At 61.4% G+C, this 15,278-nt stretch overlaps 1 protein-coding gene across 1 annotated transcript in view; it reads left to right on the top strand.

The window, feature by feature from the left end:
- Window positions 1–852: 852 nt before the first annotated feature.
- The window catches only part of HS6ST1 (heparan sulfate 6-O-sulfotransferase 1), a 37,259-nt gene continuing 22,833 nt past the window's right edge, over window positions 853–15,278 (top strand). Inside the window, exon 1 of the mRNA NM_001192491.1 lies at window positions 853–1,379. Coding sequence (NP_001179420.1) covers window positions 853–1,379 — 527 coding nt within the window. The remainder of the gene's footprint in view (window positions 1,380–15,278) is intronic.

A 15,278-nucleotide genomic window follows, 5' to 3' on the forward strand; every position in this document is an offset into this window, starting at 1 on the left:
AGAGGAGGAAGGTCGACTGCCGTAGTGGACCCCAGGCTCCCCGCCCCCAACTTTCCCTTTTTCCTTCGCGACCCGCGCCCCGCCCCACCGCCCCCAGATCCCACCAAGTCCATCCAGCACCCGACCCCTCGCGTTTGGAACTTCAGAGTGCCCGGCTTGCAAAGTAAGGTGTTCCCTCCCGTGAAGCGGGAAGGGGGATCCAGTCCCCAGAGGAACCCGTCGCCGCGAGCCCCCCCCCCCCCCCCCCCATACACCCAAGAAGGGCCATCTGCGCCCTGCTACACGTTTCTCCAGTCGCTCCCCACGCCTCTGCGGACATCAACCAGTTCCCAGTCTTCGCTACCCGCTTCGGAGGGGCCTCGATAAGGCCAGAGACCAGCGTCCGAGCGCCGGGTCGGACCCGCCTGCAGCCCCGGGTCTCTGGGGGCGGGGCCGAGGATCAACTCGGGCGGCGACGGCAAGAGGCGCGGCGGGGGCGGGCCGGGGGCGGGCCGGGGCGGGGCGGCGGCAGACTGCGGAGACGCGGCGGCGCGCGGGGCGGCGCAGAGCGTTCTGGCCGAGGCGCGGAGCGGAGCCGAGTGACCGGCGTGGGGCCGCAGGGGGCGCGAGCTGGGGCAGGGCCGGAGCCGAACCGGAGCCCAGCCGGGGTCGGGCCGGAGGGCGGGGGCCGGGCGGAGAGCAGCCATGGCGCCGCGGAGGGCCGGGGCGCGCGCCGCTGCGGGCGGCCTGGGCGCCGAGTAGCCGGGCCGGGCCGGAGCGCGGGCGGCGGCGGCGGCGGCAGAGCAGCTGCGCCCGCGCCCCCCGCCCTCCAGGCCCCGCGCCCCGCGCCCGGGCCGCTGGCAATGGTGACACATGCGGCGGCGGCGCGCCGGCGGCAGGACCATGGTTGAGCGCGCCAGCAAGTTCTTGCTGGTGGTGGTGGGCTCGGCGTGCTTCATGCTCATCCTCTACCAGTACGCGGGCCCGGGCTTGAGCCTGGGCGCGCCCGGCGGCCGCGCGCCGCCCGACGACCTGGATCTCTTCCCCACGCCCGACCCGCACTACGAGAAGAAGTACTACTTCCCGGTGCGCGAGCTGGAGCGCTCGCTGCACTTCGACATGAAGGGCGACGACGTGATCGTCTTCCTGCACATCCAGAAAACGGGCGGTACCACCTTTGGCCGCCACCTCGTGCAGAACGTGCGCCTGGAGGTGCCCTGCGACTGCCGGCCAGGCCAGAAAAAGTGCACCTGCTACCGGCCCAATCGCCGCGAGACCTGGCTCTTCTCCCGTTTCTCTACGGGCTGGAGCTGCGGGCTGCACGCCGACTGGACCGAGCTCACGAACTGCGTGCCCGGCGTGCTGGAGCGCCGCGACCCCGCCGCGCTGCGCACGCCCAGGTGAGCGTCCACCGACGGGTCGGGTCCCCGCCGGACGGTCCTGGGCCCGCCCTTTGCTCCCTGCCCTGCACTCCTGCCCTCTCGGGGCTGCCACTCGCTGCAGCCTTCTGGACCGCCTCCTTGCCTCTGGGCGCCCGAGCCCGCTGTCCGTCTGCCGCGGCCCGCTGTGGTCCCCGTGCTCGAATGCCCCCTCTCCCCTCGTGCTCGGCATCTCTTTACTTTTCCCCACCACCCACCGGGCCGCGCGGCGTCTGGGCTTCCCGGGGTCACCGCCCCCTGCCCATGGACTGTCACCTGTCATGCCTCAGCTCTGCGTCCAGGCTGGCCTGTGTCGTCGGGCGGGATAGCGGGTTTCTGTGCGCGTGTAGCCCACCTGGCTTCCCCGCGCGGCTCTCGCGCCCAAATTGAACGTGAGAGAAGTGAGGGGCCTCTCCCCCTGCACCTGCGGGGGCCCCCCCCGGCCCGCCAGCCTGCCTTGAGAGGGCTAGGGAGGAGCTGCCAGGGAAGGGGGTTGGCTCTGCAGTGCCCAGGTGTGCAGGAAGAACAAAGACCCGAGTGTCACCTGGGGCTGGGGGCGGGGAGGAAGCAGTGCTGCCCGCCCCGCCCCTGCGAGTTGAGCCCTAACTAGGGGCAAACTCGCTCTGAAAGAGGAGCAGAAGCAGGCCAAGGGCAGGCTGGGGGGAGCTGAGCTGGCTGGAGGCACCTGGACACCCAGACACCTCCCCTGGGAGACTGGGGACACAGGGCTGACCTGTCGCAGGGATAGTTTTCATGGGAAGGACTTTTTTAGCCAGAAACACCCTCCCTCCCCACGGTGCAGGGTTTCCAAGGGTTAAAGTTGGGTCTCTTTTTCTCCGGTTTGTGTTCATGCCCTGTGGGGCCTTCTCCCTAGGACGTTTAGACTAGGAAGGGCCAGAAGGGAGGTCTTCTTGCCTGCCTTTTGTTTATGTTCCATGTTTGCCTTGAGACTGCGTTCATGGGAAGACTGGGCTTCGGGAGCTGTGTGACCTGGATAGCTGTTTGTCAGCAGCACTCCTGGGTCAAAGGTACAAGGTCTTGGGTGTGTTTGGAAGATGACGGTTTGGTATCTGGCCAGCTCTGGATTCCCTGCTCGACTCTTAGTCCTCCTGTAGTGTTTCCTAGGCTGTCGAGTTGAGGGGAAGAGAAGGGGTCTTCCCACTTTCCCTTGGCTGTCCCCACACCAACAGCAGCTCTCAGCTTGAGAAGTGTCCTGCTGGGTCATTTAAGGCTACATGAATTATTGGTCAGCCTGTCTGGGGTCTTTAAAGCACTGGTGCCTGCCCAGCACTCAGTCTAATCTGTACAGGTGCACTTTCCTGGCCTTGTACCACCTCCTTGTCCCCCCCTGCTATTCAGGGTCCAGCCACTCTGTGCTAGATGGAGCTGAGCACAGGGTCTTGCAGCTACCTGCCCATCCATCCTGTTCACCAGGACCGTAGGTCCCCAGAACTGGACACTGAGCAGCCCAAATAGGCCTGAGTAGGCACCTCTCACCCTGGAGAAAGGAATGGCTACTCACTCCAGTATTCTTGCCCGGACAGTTCTATGGACAGAGGAGCCTGGTGGGCTATATTCCGTAAAGTTGCAAAGAGTCGGAGATGACTGAGTGATTAACACACACACAGGCACCTCTCTGCCTGTAGCAGTGGGGAGTGGGAGTCAGAAGGGTCCTGTCTGCCAGAGGGAATTAGCTAGGGAGAGCCCTGGAGGGGAGAGTGTGCCAGCCTCCCTTTGGGCACTGTCTAGAGGCTTGAGTCGAGCTTGCCCAGCAGACATATCCCTCGGCCCTAGTTGGCCTCCAGGACGCTTTCCTACAGCCCCATCTTCTGAGGCTGATTTTCTCTTTGGGTCGTCAGGGTGAAAAGCCCCTGGTCTCTCTTCTCCAGAGCCTGTCCACCAGAGCAACAGGCCCAGCCACCCCCACAGACAGGAGTGGGGGAAGTGGGGAAGCCAACTAGAGTCCCCAGGTGCTGCAGGAGGGAGGGATGCCTGGCACCCCCTCCTCCAGGTGGACGTGAGGAGCAGGAATGGAAGACTCCATGCGCAGTTGGCCTGCTGCCCGCCACTCTGGGAAGTTGCTGAGCTCAGCAGCTTCCGGCGGCCGGCCGTGGAGGAGGGGTTTCCAGGGTCCTTGCGCGCCGCCCTCTGCTGTCTGCTCTGGGAGTGGGCTGTGCCTCCAGGCAGGTGACGGAGCCTTGCCGGCACTCTTTGTCACTCTCTCCCACCTCTCCCTTCAGTTCCGGTCCAGGCGCCAGGTAGATGGCTTTCTTAACAAGCTTCCTGGAGGAGCCAGGGAAATCTCTGCTTTGTGTGTTTACAAGCCTGTGTGCTGCTCCCCCAGTCTGGGGCTGGGCCAGAGTGCTCGGGGGTCAGGGTGCAGCTCCCTCATCTGCCCAGGGACCCAGCACCCAGAAGGGCAGTGGCAGTGCCCAACCTCCAAGGGGTGCCTGGTGTTGAGCGGTGCCTGGTTTCAGGAGGCTCAGATGTCACCCTCGCCCTCCTTCAACCTGTGCTTGGAATGACCACCTGACTATTGAACTGAGAAGTGACGGGCACTTTGGGGTCTGGCCCTGGGCAGGAGCCCTTCTTTCCTCCTCTCTAGTCCCCAGAGCTAAGCACTTTGCTCTGGGCCAGGGGCGGGGTGGAGGGTGGCCAGATACCTCACTGCTGTGAGGTGTGCCACTAGAAGCTCTCCCCAGTCTCTCCCAGTTCCTGGTGCCAGTGTCTGCGGTGCTCTGGGGCTTGTGGTGCAGGGAAGTGAGGGTTTTCACGGCTCCCGCGCCTCATTGCCACACGGCATCGGCCTGGGTGCCTCTGAGCTGGGCATGCGTCAAGGTGACAAGTGGAGATGGATGGGTTTCCAACGCTTTGCTGGAATATGGTTTGGCACTTCCAGCATTTGTGAGTGCTTCCTGACTTGGCAGAGAGGAACAGGTGTGGGTACAAGCATTGGCAGCTCCCTCTTTGGTCTTGTGTCCACGGTGGGAACTGCCACACCTGCTGGCATCTGCCAGGAGTGTTTGTGAGGCCCCCAGGGAGGACTGGCCTCAGAGGGGTGTGGCTGTCCATGGCAGCAGGCTGGTGGCGAAGCGCTGCCAAGGCCCACGTTGGTTAGGGCGTCTCAGCACCCCCTGCTCCCCTGTCACCTTGTAGGGTCAGGACAGTGCTCCTAGAAGCCAGAATGGCCCCAGTTCCTCTTCCAGAGGAGATGGAAGAGGAGCCACCGTCAGGATCTTGCCTGAGTTGCCCTGGACATGTCCCTAAAGTTGGGCAGGTTTCATTTGGAGCCACAGAGGACATTTGGGACTTGAGTGAGGCTTCTGGGCCACCTTCATGGGGTCCTCTCTGCAGTAGGACCCCCCCACCCCGGGAGCCCCTGGTTGAGCTCCCACCACCCTCCCTGGCAGAGCCTTCCGGGCAGGAAGGAGGCATCTCCGTGTCAGTGCTGCAGCCTCGTTCAGGCCACTCACACTGCCTCCACTGTCCCAGAGGCCTCTCTGGGTTCAGAGATCTGGTGCCGGCAGCTGACTCTGTGCGGCCCTCTGCCCAGCACACCCTCCTCCCTGCCACTGTTCTGCTGGCTCTGCCCCCCACCCCAGCCTCAGTTCCGCTGCCCCTTCCTCCAAGAAGGCTTCCCTGGCTGCGCCATTGTTGCCTTAGGTGCCCTTGGCCGCTCTCCATCTGCCATCCTGGTGTGACCATGGCATTTGGGCACCGGAGGCCAGATCGGTGCTGCCCAATCTGACAAGAAGAAAGTTCACCGCCTGGTCCTGCAGGCTCTCTGGGAGCTGCACTCAGCCTGCCCTTCCCCCAGTGTCCTCTGGTGAGTCAGGTTCAAGGAGTCAGCCTTGATGCGCTGCTGTTACCGGAGAACCTCAGTGGCCCCACACAGGCTAGCTTGGAGCATTGCTATGGCACCCGACAGTTCGACAGTTCGCAGCTTGCCTTCACATAGTCTTAATGCAGTCAAAAGACAAAATCTGCGTTTGCCTGCAGGGGGGCAGACGGCACCGGAGCACGTGGCAGGGACTGGCCCCCCGGGGGAGTCGCCCAGACAGGTCTGGGGTTGAGACAAAAGGAATCTAAGGTCAAGACATCCAGAGCTAGATTTTCCTTGGAAAAAGAAACCTCTTCTTTTTAAGCAAACGTGTAAGACAAACTTTTAAATGACTTTCTGGCAATCATTTTAAATAATGCCCGGACTGCGAAGTCATCAGGCTTGACAACTATTGTCACCGAAGCACCATAGAGCGTGTAGGACCAGGGTTTTCTATTCTCCCAGCTACTTCCCGTATAAAACCCTGAGCAGTGCAGAGTGGGCTGGACGCAGGGTGGGGGGCTTGTTTGCCCCCACTAGGTCAGAGAACCTTCCCAGTGGGCACAGCCCTGGGGCCCAGGGCCCGGTGAAGGCCTTGGTCTTTGTGGACTCAGGGTTTCTTTCTCGGTGGCAGGACTGAGAAGTTTGCTGTGCCCTTGGAGAGGCAGGCCGTCAGGAGGGGCCTGGCCTCATCACCCTTAGCTTCCCTGGTGACTCAGACAGTAAAGAGTCTGCCTGCAGTGCGGGAGACACGGGTTCAATCCCTGGGTCAGGAAGATCCCCCGGAGAAGGAAATGGCAACCCACTCCAGTATTCTTGCCTGGAGAATCCCACATTCTCTCATTTTTTGTTCTTTTTATAAAGTAATGATTATGGTATTAAATATGTTCTGGGTTTTTAAAGAGTTGACTTTCTTAAATGACTAAACTGTACCTGGTTTTTATTGAGAAGTCCTGCCTGACAAGTGTACCTTGAGGGCGGTGCATCACTTTGGAGGTGGAGAGTGTGAACAGGGTGTGCCCAGCCACCCCAAATGCCAGTCCGTATGGTCACAGATGTCTGCATTTCACCTCTGCCCAGAGCAAGGGTGCAGCTCTCTGCCACGTAGGGCTGAAGGGGAGGGTGATGGGCCATGAGGTCCCAAGTCTGGGAAGCCAGGGTCAGCAGACGGATGGGTATAGATGAGACATTGGCTCTTGTCCCCCGAGTGCTCAGTGGTATTTGGAACAGGGGAGCGGGGGGTCATCTTGTTTAGCTCCCCACTCCCACAAAGCAAGTGAATAACAGTTGTCCCCATATTCCTCCGCAAGGAAGTCGAGACCCAGAAGAGTTAAGGAGCTGGCGTCCCAATGTCTGTCTGTCCTGAGGCCTGTGTGCCCTGCGCACCGACCCCCAGCCATGGTGCCCCCACCTGGAAAGACTGGCTGCGGTGAGAACCGCTGCCCACTGTCGGGCATCCCACCCAGGCAGAAGGCGTGGGCTCCCCAGACCCTGGGCGGACACGGGCAGTTTGCTATGCAGATCTGCACTGTCCATTTATCGGAGGACGTCTGGCAGCCTTGACTTGTGTAGTAGCAAGGTGGGAATCAGGCCACATGCTCCTGTCTCTGGCGGGCAGCGCAGGGGGATCTGTTGGGGGCACCAGCGCTGCTGGCAGCTAAGACCAGGCACAGCGCAGCGGCTCCCAGCCCAGTGAAGCCAGCACTCCACCACCTATCCTGGGGACCAGATCCTCCCCACGCGGTCCTGGGCCTGCAGCTGCTGCCCCACCCCGGCCCTGCTGGAAGGGCTGTGGGATTCAGGCCAGGACCTCATTCAGTGGGCCTGTGGGGCGGACAGAACGGGAAGGGGCTGTGGGCCCTCCTGACAACGGTCTTCCTGGCGGGGATTTACAGCACAGAGATCCATCTCATGGCCACCCACTCTCCTCTTTGGGGGCCTGTCCTTTGGCCTCACTGGCCAGCACTCACAGGCAGAAGGCACATTTGCAGAGTTTCCGTCTTTCAAGATTCTTAGTCCTGACTCTTCTAGAGTTCAGTTCACTCTTTCTCTTGCTGTTACATTTTTGCTGTCAGTTTAATTTGTCTTATTTTTTGGTTGTGGCGGGGGAGGGGGGTGGCATTTGGACCTTTTTTCTGCATAACAGAAAAAAATTTCTCCTGATCACAAAAATAGGAATGTGAGAGGTAACAGCAGGAGGTGTGACCTGCAGTATCTGAGCGGTTTAGAGGGGGCACCTCTGCACGGGGCTTTGCAGAAGGGTCACTAGGAGTGCAGACCAAAGCAGTGCTCTAGAACCAAGGTTACTCGTATTGTCTGAGACCCACGGGCAGTCACGGGAGCAGGTGGTAAGGAAAGAGGGCACTGGGGGCAGGGAGGCGGTGTGCGTGGAGAAGGGCCCTGTCACATCTGGCTATGGGATATGCGGCCTGAACTCTCTGTTCCTCCCTGGTGAAGTGTTCCCTTCCTGGTGTGGCATTGTCCCAAGTCCCCAGCTTACAAGGCCTGTTATTTTGGAAAAGTGTTGTGTGAAGATCCCTACACCACTGCTCCCGGACTGCCCCTTCCCACCCACCCAGGTGGGTACCGTTGGAGGATGCAGGGTCAGCAGGTGGGCCCAGGGAGGAGGCATTCAGCCCCTGGGGACCACACACGCCCTGTCCCAGCCTCCGTGTGGACCTGGGGACACAGAAACTATCCCGGGCAGCCCTGCGCTCCCACCACCATCAACAGACCCCAGCCAGGCTCCCAGCTGGCTCTGGGTGCTGGGAGCTTTGCTGAGGCCATGCAGCTCCCCAGCTGGCCAGCAGCCTTTCCTGCAGCGCTGCCCATGTGCATCTCTCTCAAGGCTCCCCCAGGACAGCTGGACCATTTGGAGGCCCTGTCCCCACCCTGGCTGTAGTCACTCAGCCAGCTACCCAGGATCCGGAGCCTCGGCTCACCAGGGCTGTCTGAGTTCTGCAAGGCCGCCCTCTCTGTGTGCCCCGGGGCTTAGGCTCCAGGGCCTGAGGTACGTGGGGACTCAGCCCTCGGGTTCCTTTCAGGAAGCCCAGCCCATAGCTCCGGGCCCCAGCAGCCCAGACTGGGACCCAGAGGAGGAGAGAGGAGCCCCAGGATCCTCTCTAACCTTGTGCCTGGAGCTGGTGGGTCTCGTGGGCACAGAGAAACAACCATCTGAGGCTCAGTTTCCCCATCTCTAAAATGGGGATGGGGAGCTTATCATTTGAGTCTGTAGGGGAGCCTGTAGCCCATGGCCCCTGGGCCCTCCAGCCCCAGATTGTGTGTGTCCTATTGAAGCCACAGCTACTGGTAACCCCACAGAATTCTTCAGTCCAGGGATGCATGCGAGCCTCAGTGCCCGGGAGCAAGGTCCAGGTCCTCAGTCGTGCAGGGGGCTGTCAGCAGCTTCCCACGGCACAAGTGTGGAAGGGGGATGGGCCTGGGGCCCCATGGGAGCGTCCGGCTGTCTGTGAGAGTCCCCTGTGAGCAGCGCAGTAGCCTCTTTTATGTGGGGAACTTTAAAAGGCCCCAAGGGGCCCAGGGCGGGCGATCAGAGCAAATCAGTAATTGTCTGGAAATGTGTTAATTGTAACTAAAAAAATAAAAACTCTGGAGCTAGCGGTTTATAAAGCTGTAGAGTTGAAGCAGGTCAGTGGTGTGGGAGACGCACATTGCCCGTTGGTCACAGGCAGGAGCTGGGCCCCCAGCCTCTCTGCAGGCCAGGCCCCTCCACGGAAGTCTGTGCTGGCCCCAGCACGCCAGGTGGACATGACCTGAGTCGGACCAGTCTGGGCTCCAGGGCTGGCCTTGCTCCTCACCTGGATCCTCACGCGGCTCTGAGCATCATTTTCTTGACCCGCCTAGTGGAGCCATGGAGGACTCAGTGGAGTGTGCTGTTCCCCAGCAGGCTGTCAGCTGCATCAGCTTATCTCTGCCCTCCAGGACAAGGAAGGACAGAGGTCGTCCCTGGGCCGCCCACCAGTGGGGGAGCGGGAGCAGCCAGTGGCCAGGCCCTGCCTCCTCCAGCTCCATACCAGGGATGGCAGCAGAGCCAGGCTGGGGGCCCAGGCTTGGAGCCACAGCAGCTAGGTTGAATTCTCAGTTCTGTCACCTGCCAACTCTGTGACTTCTGTGCCTTGATTTTCCAGCTGTAACATGGGTCTGTCAACAGTGCCTGCCTTGTAGGTAAGGGCTTGGAACTGTGCCTATTGCTGGGGACTCTGTTTTTTTTTACAAGAGGCTATAGCATATCCCTTCTCTCTGGGAACAGGAAAGAGCCCTTCAGAAGCTGCCGGGAACTTGGCTCCTGCCTCCATCAGAGTCATTCAGCTTAGGGGCCAGCCGCTAAAGTTTGGGCAGTTGTCTGGGCTGTCCACAGGCATCAGGGGCCTTCTAATAGGATGACCTGGGCTGTGCTTTGCTTCTGCCATAGGGGTCTCCTGCCCACCCAGGCTGTGGCACTGGGTACCTCTAACAAAAGGGTTTGTTCGCTCCCTGGATCGCCACAGAGCCCCTGCCTGCCTGTGATCATCGCCTGTGGGGACAGTGCAGGTTAGGCCTGGTGTCTGGTCTGTGTTGGCAGCAACTTTCTTGCCTGCCTCCCTGAAACCCCGAGAGACCCAGCCAGGAAGAGCTCAGTGGAGAGGGCAGGGAGGGGCAGAAAGGCCAGGTGGGTCCCTGGGTCTTGCTCCGCTCCCCCCTCCCCCGCAGGAACCCAGGGGTGCGGTGGTCCGTCCCCCTCCCTGGCCCCCGTCTGCTCTGGGCCTGGTCCGCAGTCACTGCGGATAGCGACAGGAGTGGAGCGGCAGGCTCGTGTATTCCCATGGCGACCGCCGTGCACCGTGTGCCCGCCACTGCACTTCCGCCACTCTGCTGTCTGCGTCCCTTGTCTTTCCTGCGCCCCCTCCCACACGTTCACTCAGTGTGGACACGGTCGTGTGGAGAGCGCACAGCACCGCTGGCTATTCCACACTCTGGAGCCTGTGTCAGGCTGTGCTCGGCCTGCGCCTCGCTCCCTTCGCGCAGCCTTGCTGGTGAGATTGGTCTGTGTGGCTCCGTGACGTGCACATGTGGTGCATCGACTCCCGGGTTTGTCTAGACACATCCTCTTCCTTCTGCTTCACTCCAAGAGTAGGTGTGTTTCGCAGACCAGGTGACAGGGACCAGACTTGCCCACCCTCCGTGTCCCCAGGGGTGAAGCAAGGGAAGGCGGCCCATCCTCGGCTCTGCTGGAGAGCCAGCGCTCTCCAGATGTGCTCCGCTGACACACCACCCCTGTCCCTACCCCAGCCGTGCCTGAGTGCCGCACCATTTGGCTTGTGAGGTGTTGCCATTTCTGCCAAACCAGGGAGATCGTCCACTGTGGTCTTAGCACACGTTTCTTTTCCCGTGACAGACGAGATGGGCATCCCCTTGTGTGGTTCCTGGCCGCGGAGGTTCCCTCCAGCCGCTCACCTGCTCACGTCTCTGGGCTGTATCTCCCGGGGAGGTGGCTCGTCCCCTTGTGTGTCCTGGTACGAAGTCCTGTGCATGCTGTGCTTGCCGGGCCTGTCCTCCTGACCAGCCTGTGGGTCTGGGCCGTTGGTGTGCTGGTGCCTGGACCCGGAGGGGCCCAGTGGACCAGACATGTCCTTATCCTCGTGCCGACAGCCCCAAGTACCCCTGCCAGGGAGGGAGGGGCACGTTCCTGCCGACCTCGGAACTTCTCCGGGACCCCTTTGTGGTGGGGACCCAGCCAGAGGCCCGGAAGGGAGTGGGCAGACAGGTGCCCGGCTGACCGGCCGTCCTCCCTGTACCAGGGAGGCCCCAGACCCTCATCTGAGTCTGTCCTCAGCAGCACCCAGAGCAGCAGCTGCGCAAGCCCAGAAAGCCACACAGGCGGTCTTCCATCTCACACCCATCATCTCTGCTTTGTGAGGGCCCGGTGAGAACAGGCTAGAAGAAGGATCCTGCCACCAGAACCAGAGCTGGAGCCCCCTGCTCTGAAGTCGTGGCACCTCCCTTCCCCTCCTGATGGAAATCTGGACAGGGCTTTCCCAGAGGACTGACTTCAGCACCCCCCAGCCTACTATACCTCCAGCCAGGTGCCTGGTCCCCCCATCTGCAGCAGCCACACCCCAGGACTTAACCCCTGCCTGACCCTTCTCTAGAACAGAGCTTCCCACATCCTCCTGCAAAGGCACTCGGGGCAGGGCAGCCTTGGCATGCAACCCCCAACTTGGCCACCGCCTGGACCACCTCCCACGCCGTTCATCTAGAGTTCGTTCCAGCCACCGCAGGGCTAACAGGGCCCCTAGAACGAGCACAGCAGGCACTGCGGCCCGTGGGCAGTGGGCGAGCATCTCCCCTCAGAGTTACGCGCTTGAAAGGCTCGCATGTGAATATTTACCTCCCTGGAGCGTTGGTGTCCTTGGAAAAGGAGGACCTGCGCACGTGGATGTTTTCTGTTTGCATCTCCGCTGCAGGAGGTGGGATTGGCTGGCTCACCGTCTTGAAGCAGTGAGAGTTTCCTCCAAGCCCTGGGTGAAGCAGGATCCTCTGGGATGCTGCTCAGCGAGAGGAAGTCCTCCAGCCAGACCGTGGTCGGGGAGGCAGGGGCTTGGGAAAGCCCCGTTCCCTGAGCACCCCACTTATACAGCGTGCTGTGCTCGTGCTGGGAGCGGGCTGAGCAGGTGTCCTCGCCCAGAGGACACAGTCCGGGGACAAAGAGTGGCTGTGACGACAGGCAGCCTGGGTGCCAGGCCTGCCTCACTCCCACCTCACCATTAGGGCCCTCCCCTCCAGATGAGGAGACCAAGGTACCAAGAGCCTAAATGACTCATCACCCACGTCACACGTCACAGGGCTGGGACTCACACTTGGCCTGTGGCCCCAGGGTTTCCTCTTAACCTCTCCCCAGTGGCAGGGAGAGGGGAGGGTCCCTTTAGAGGGGAGAGCCAGGCATCACCCAGGCAGATAGGGCTCAAACTCCCCACATTGCCTGCCTGTCATGGAGGGAGACGTGGCTGCTTTGAGGGTGGGCTTTCTCAGCAGCCCGAGATGGTACAGGGTCCTGGGGGGAGACCTCTGGTGACTTTTGACCCCCCCTCCTCTGGCCCAGCCGGGCGAGTAGCCGCCCTCTGGAAGCAGCTGAGCCGTGAGGTTGCTCCCCAAAGGTTGCAGGCAGGTGGAATGGAGGCAGGTGGAACCAGGGCAAGCGGAACACATGGGCTCCAGGGGTTTGGAGGTTTCTGATGTCTCCTGTGAGGAGGGGCCCTGCCAGGCAAGTACACAGCCTGGGAGCACAGCTCCCACCTGCTTGGGGCACCACAGCCTCGCCTATCCAGCCTCCCAGCCTTGCCACTCTGGAGTCCTCTTCCCCCTGTTGCTATAGCCCCCCAGCCTCTGTCCCAAAGGAGAGACCACAGGTTGGGCACAGCCACCCACCCCCCATTCCCTTAGCAAGCAGGTCGGCAGACAGGCAGGTCTGGGCAGGGTGCTCCACTCAGACAAGCCTGGACAGAAGGCTGCTCGTTGGCCCGCGGTCTGAACCCTGCAGAAGTTCAAGGCCTACCACATCCTGCTTTCAGACCATGCCTCAATCAGGAAGCCCAGGCCTGTAAGGAGAGGTCCGTCCTTTGCTTTCCTGGAAGCCTGGCTGGCAGAGTGCCCAGAGGAAAATACTGATTTTATCAAGTCAAATGTGGTCACATTTCAGACAAGTGGGTCAGAGACAGGCAGTGGGATGGTGGGGGGTGGAAGGGCTGCCCCAGAGCCGAAGTGGACGTCCAACCCCAATCACTGGATCAAAAGGGGGCCCAGTGGGCATCAGACAGGACTTGCTACAGGGCCCGGGCTGAACCCCACATGGCAGAGCCGGGCCAGTGTGCCAGCCCCTGTCACCCTCCCCCAGCCAGAGCCCTGCTGTCTTTGGCCACTTGGCCCTCTGCCAATCAGGCCAGAGGCAGCCTGAGGTGGTACCGGGCATGGAGGGGCAGTCACAGAGCTGCTGGGCGGGGAGGCGGACTGACCGAGCAGCCCCCACCGTGGGCCAGAGCGGGGGTGGCAGGCAGGGGTGGGCCTACTGCAGAGCTGCCGTGTGGAGCCAGTACAGCACCCGAGCAGAGCATTTGCAGAGGAACTGCCCTTCCAAGGGTCAGTGTGTGAGCACGGAGCCCAGGGCGATGGCCCGCGCTGTGTGTGGCACTCGGTCGCTCCCCCCCGCCAGTCCATGCCAGCTCTGACCCCTGACCCCAGAGTCAGCTGGCACAGGAGTCCCAGATCTGTAGGCCCGCAGCTGTCGCCTCGACCACCTGGGGCTCTGTGCATGGACCTCTTTGAGTCCTTAAATTCATTTAGGAAGTTTTGACTGAGTGCTCACTCCATGCAGTCTCCAGAAGGGTGCCGGTGTGGAATCCTGGCCCCCAGCCGTCCCCGGCAGGGCTGCCCAGCTGTGTCTGACAGGCATCCAGAAGTAGGAGGCCCCAGGCTTCACGGCATCCAGCACCACCGTCGGATAGTGCTTGCAGCTCCCCTCGAGTTCCCAGGCAGCACGAGGGCCTTGCCCCTCAGGTGGTGACTGCCAACCTACACTCTGGTTTTCTCCAAGTGACACCCAGTCAGGGTCCCTGCACATGCACACACTGTACCCCCAGTGGCTCTGCTGGACTCTGGGCACTTGGCCCTGGCCTGCAGGGACCCACGGGCACTGCCCCAGGTGGACCGTGAGATGCCTCCACTGTTCTCCTGTTACCAGTGGGGAAGCGGAGGCACAGAACAGTCAGGGAGCTGCCGAGGGTCCCCAGGCTCAGACTCGAGTGTCCAGATAGGTGTGATCCCATCTTTCCCATCCACACCCATGACTGCATCCCCTTAGCAGCTGTTACTCAGCAGGGGCCGTGCTCAGATGGCCTGCTGGGCCTGCCCAGGTAGCAGCGGCCAAGGGAGAGGCTATCAAAGGGAGGCAGCCGGTGTCCTAGTGGGGTCTGAGGGTGCCTGGAGCCAGTCCACTCTGTCCCATGTACAGCAAAAGGGAAGCTCGTGGTTGTGGAAAATTTTGTGTTGGGCCTGAAAACTAGTTTTTTTAATATTTACTTTCCGTTTTTCTCACTAAAACAGCAATATGTATCATAGCTCAGGAATTGCCTGGGAGTCGTGGGGCCCGGACAGGGCCTCCTTCTCACGCTGCCTCTCTGGGGAGGCCTCTGCACTCTGGCCACACTGTACGGTGAGGGGCCAGGCGGGAGTCTTTTCTGACTGACTGGGAATTGACTTTACCCAGGGAGAGGATGGTGGGCACATGGACGGGCTGGCACTCTGCCCTGCCTCCACCCTCAGGCCCAACTGGGACCTCAGTGGGTCTGGCTGGGGAGACGCAGGGAGCCGAATCCCGAGGGCACTCAGCACTGCAGCTTCCACAGGTGCTGAAGGACACGGAGGGGCCAGGCTCTGGTTGGCAGGGCCACAGCCTTGGACCTGCACACAGGTGTTCCTGAGGTCAGAACCAGCACCTCCCCCCTACATCCTATGCACACACCGGGCAGCTCCTGGACTGATCCTTCTGGGTCTGCACCTGGCTCCCAGCCCCACACCTGCCCTGCACACTTCCAGGGTAAGCGCCGACGGGCGCGTCTTTGGGGAGCACGGCATGACCCCTGCTCTCATTCAGAGGCCCTTTTTGTGATGTCTGCTCCAGCTCGTGGAGCAGTGACCTCGGGCTGGGGCTGGAATTCCTCAGGGACACGCACCCCTCCCCAGGGAGAGGGCAGGCTGAGGGGCTGGGAGCCTCCCAGGACTGACCACAGGCTGTGCAGGGCACCCGAACACGCGCCTGGCCACAGCTTGTGCTGCAGGGCCAGTGGTGACTCAGAAACACCCTGGAACAAGAATTCCTCTTTCCTTCCAAGTGGTTGGCACTTTGAGACATTTCCTCCCGTTTGATTCCTTCCCGCTAGCCATGTTTAAGAGCTGAATGGTTTTTCCACTCCGTGGCTGGGCCACCCCTTCATCCCTGCCACCTCAGAACAGGCTGGGACATTAAGGAAATAGTGTGTTCATGGAAAATTCGCTCTTGTCGTAAAAGT

The sequence above is a fragment of the Bos taurus genome, chromosome 2 (assembly GCF_002263795.3).
Source record: "Bos taurus isolate L1 Dominette 01449 registration number 42190680 breed Hereford chromosome 2, ARS-UCD2.0, whole genome shotgun sequence".
Taxonomy (NCBI): Eukaryota; Metazoa; Chordata; class Mammalia; order Artiodactyla; family Bovidae; genus Bos; species Bos taurus.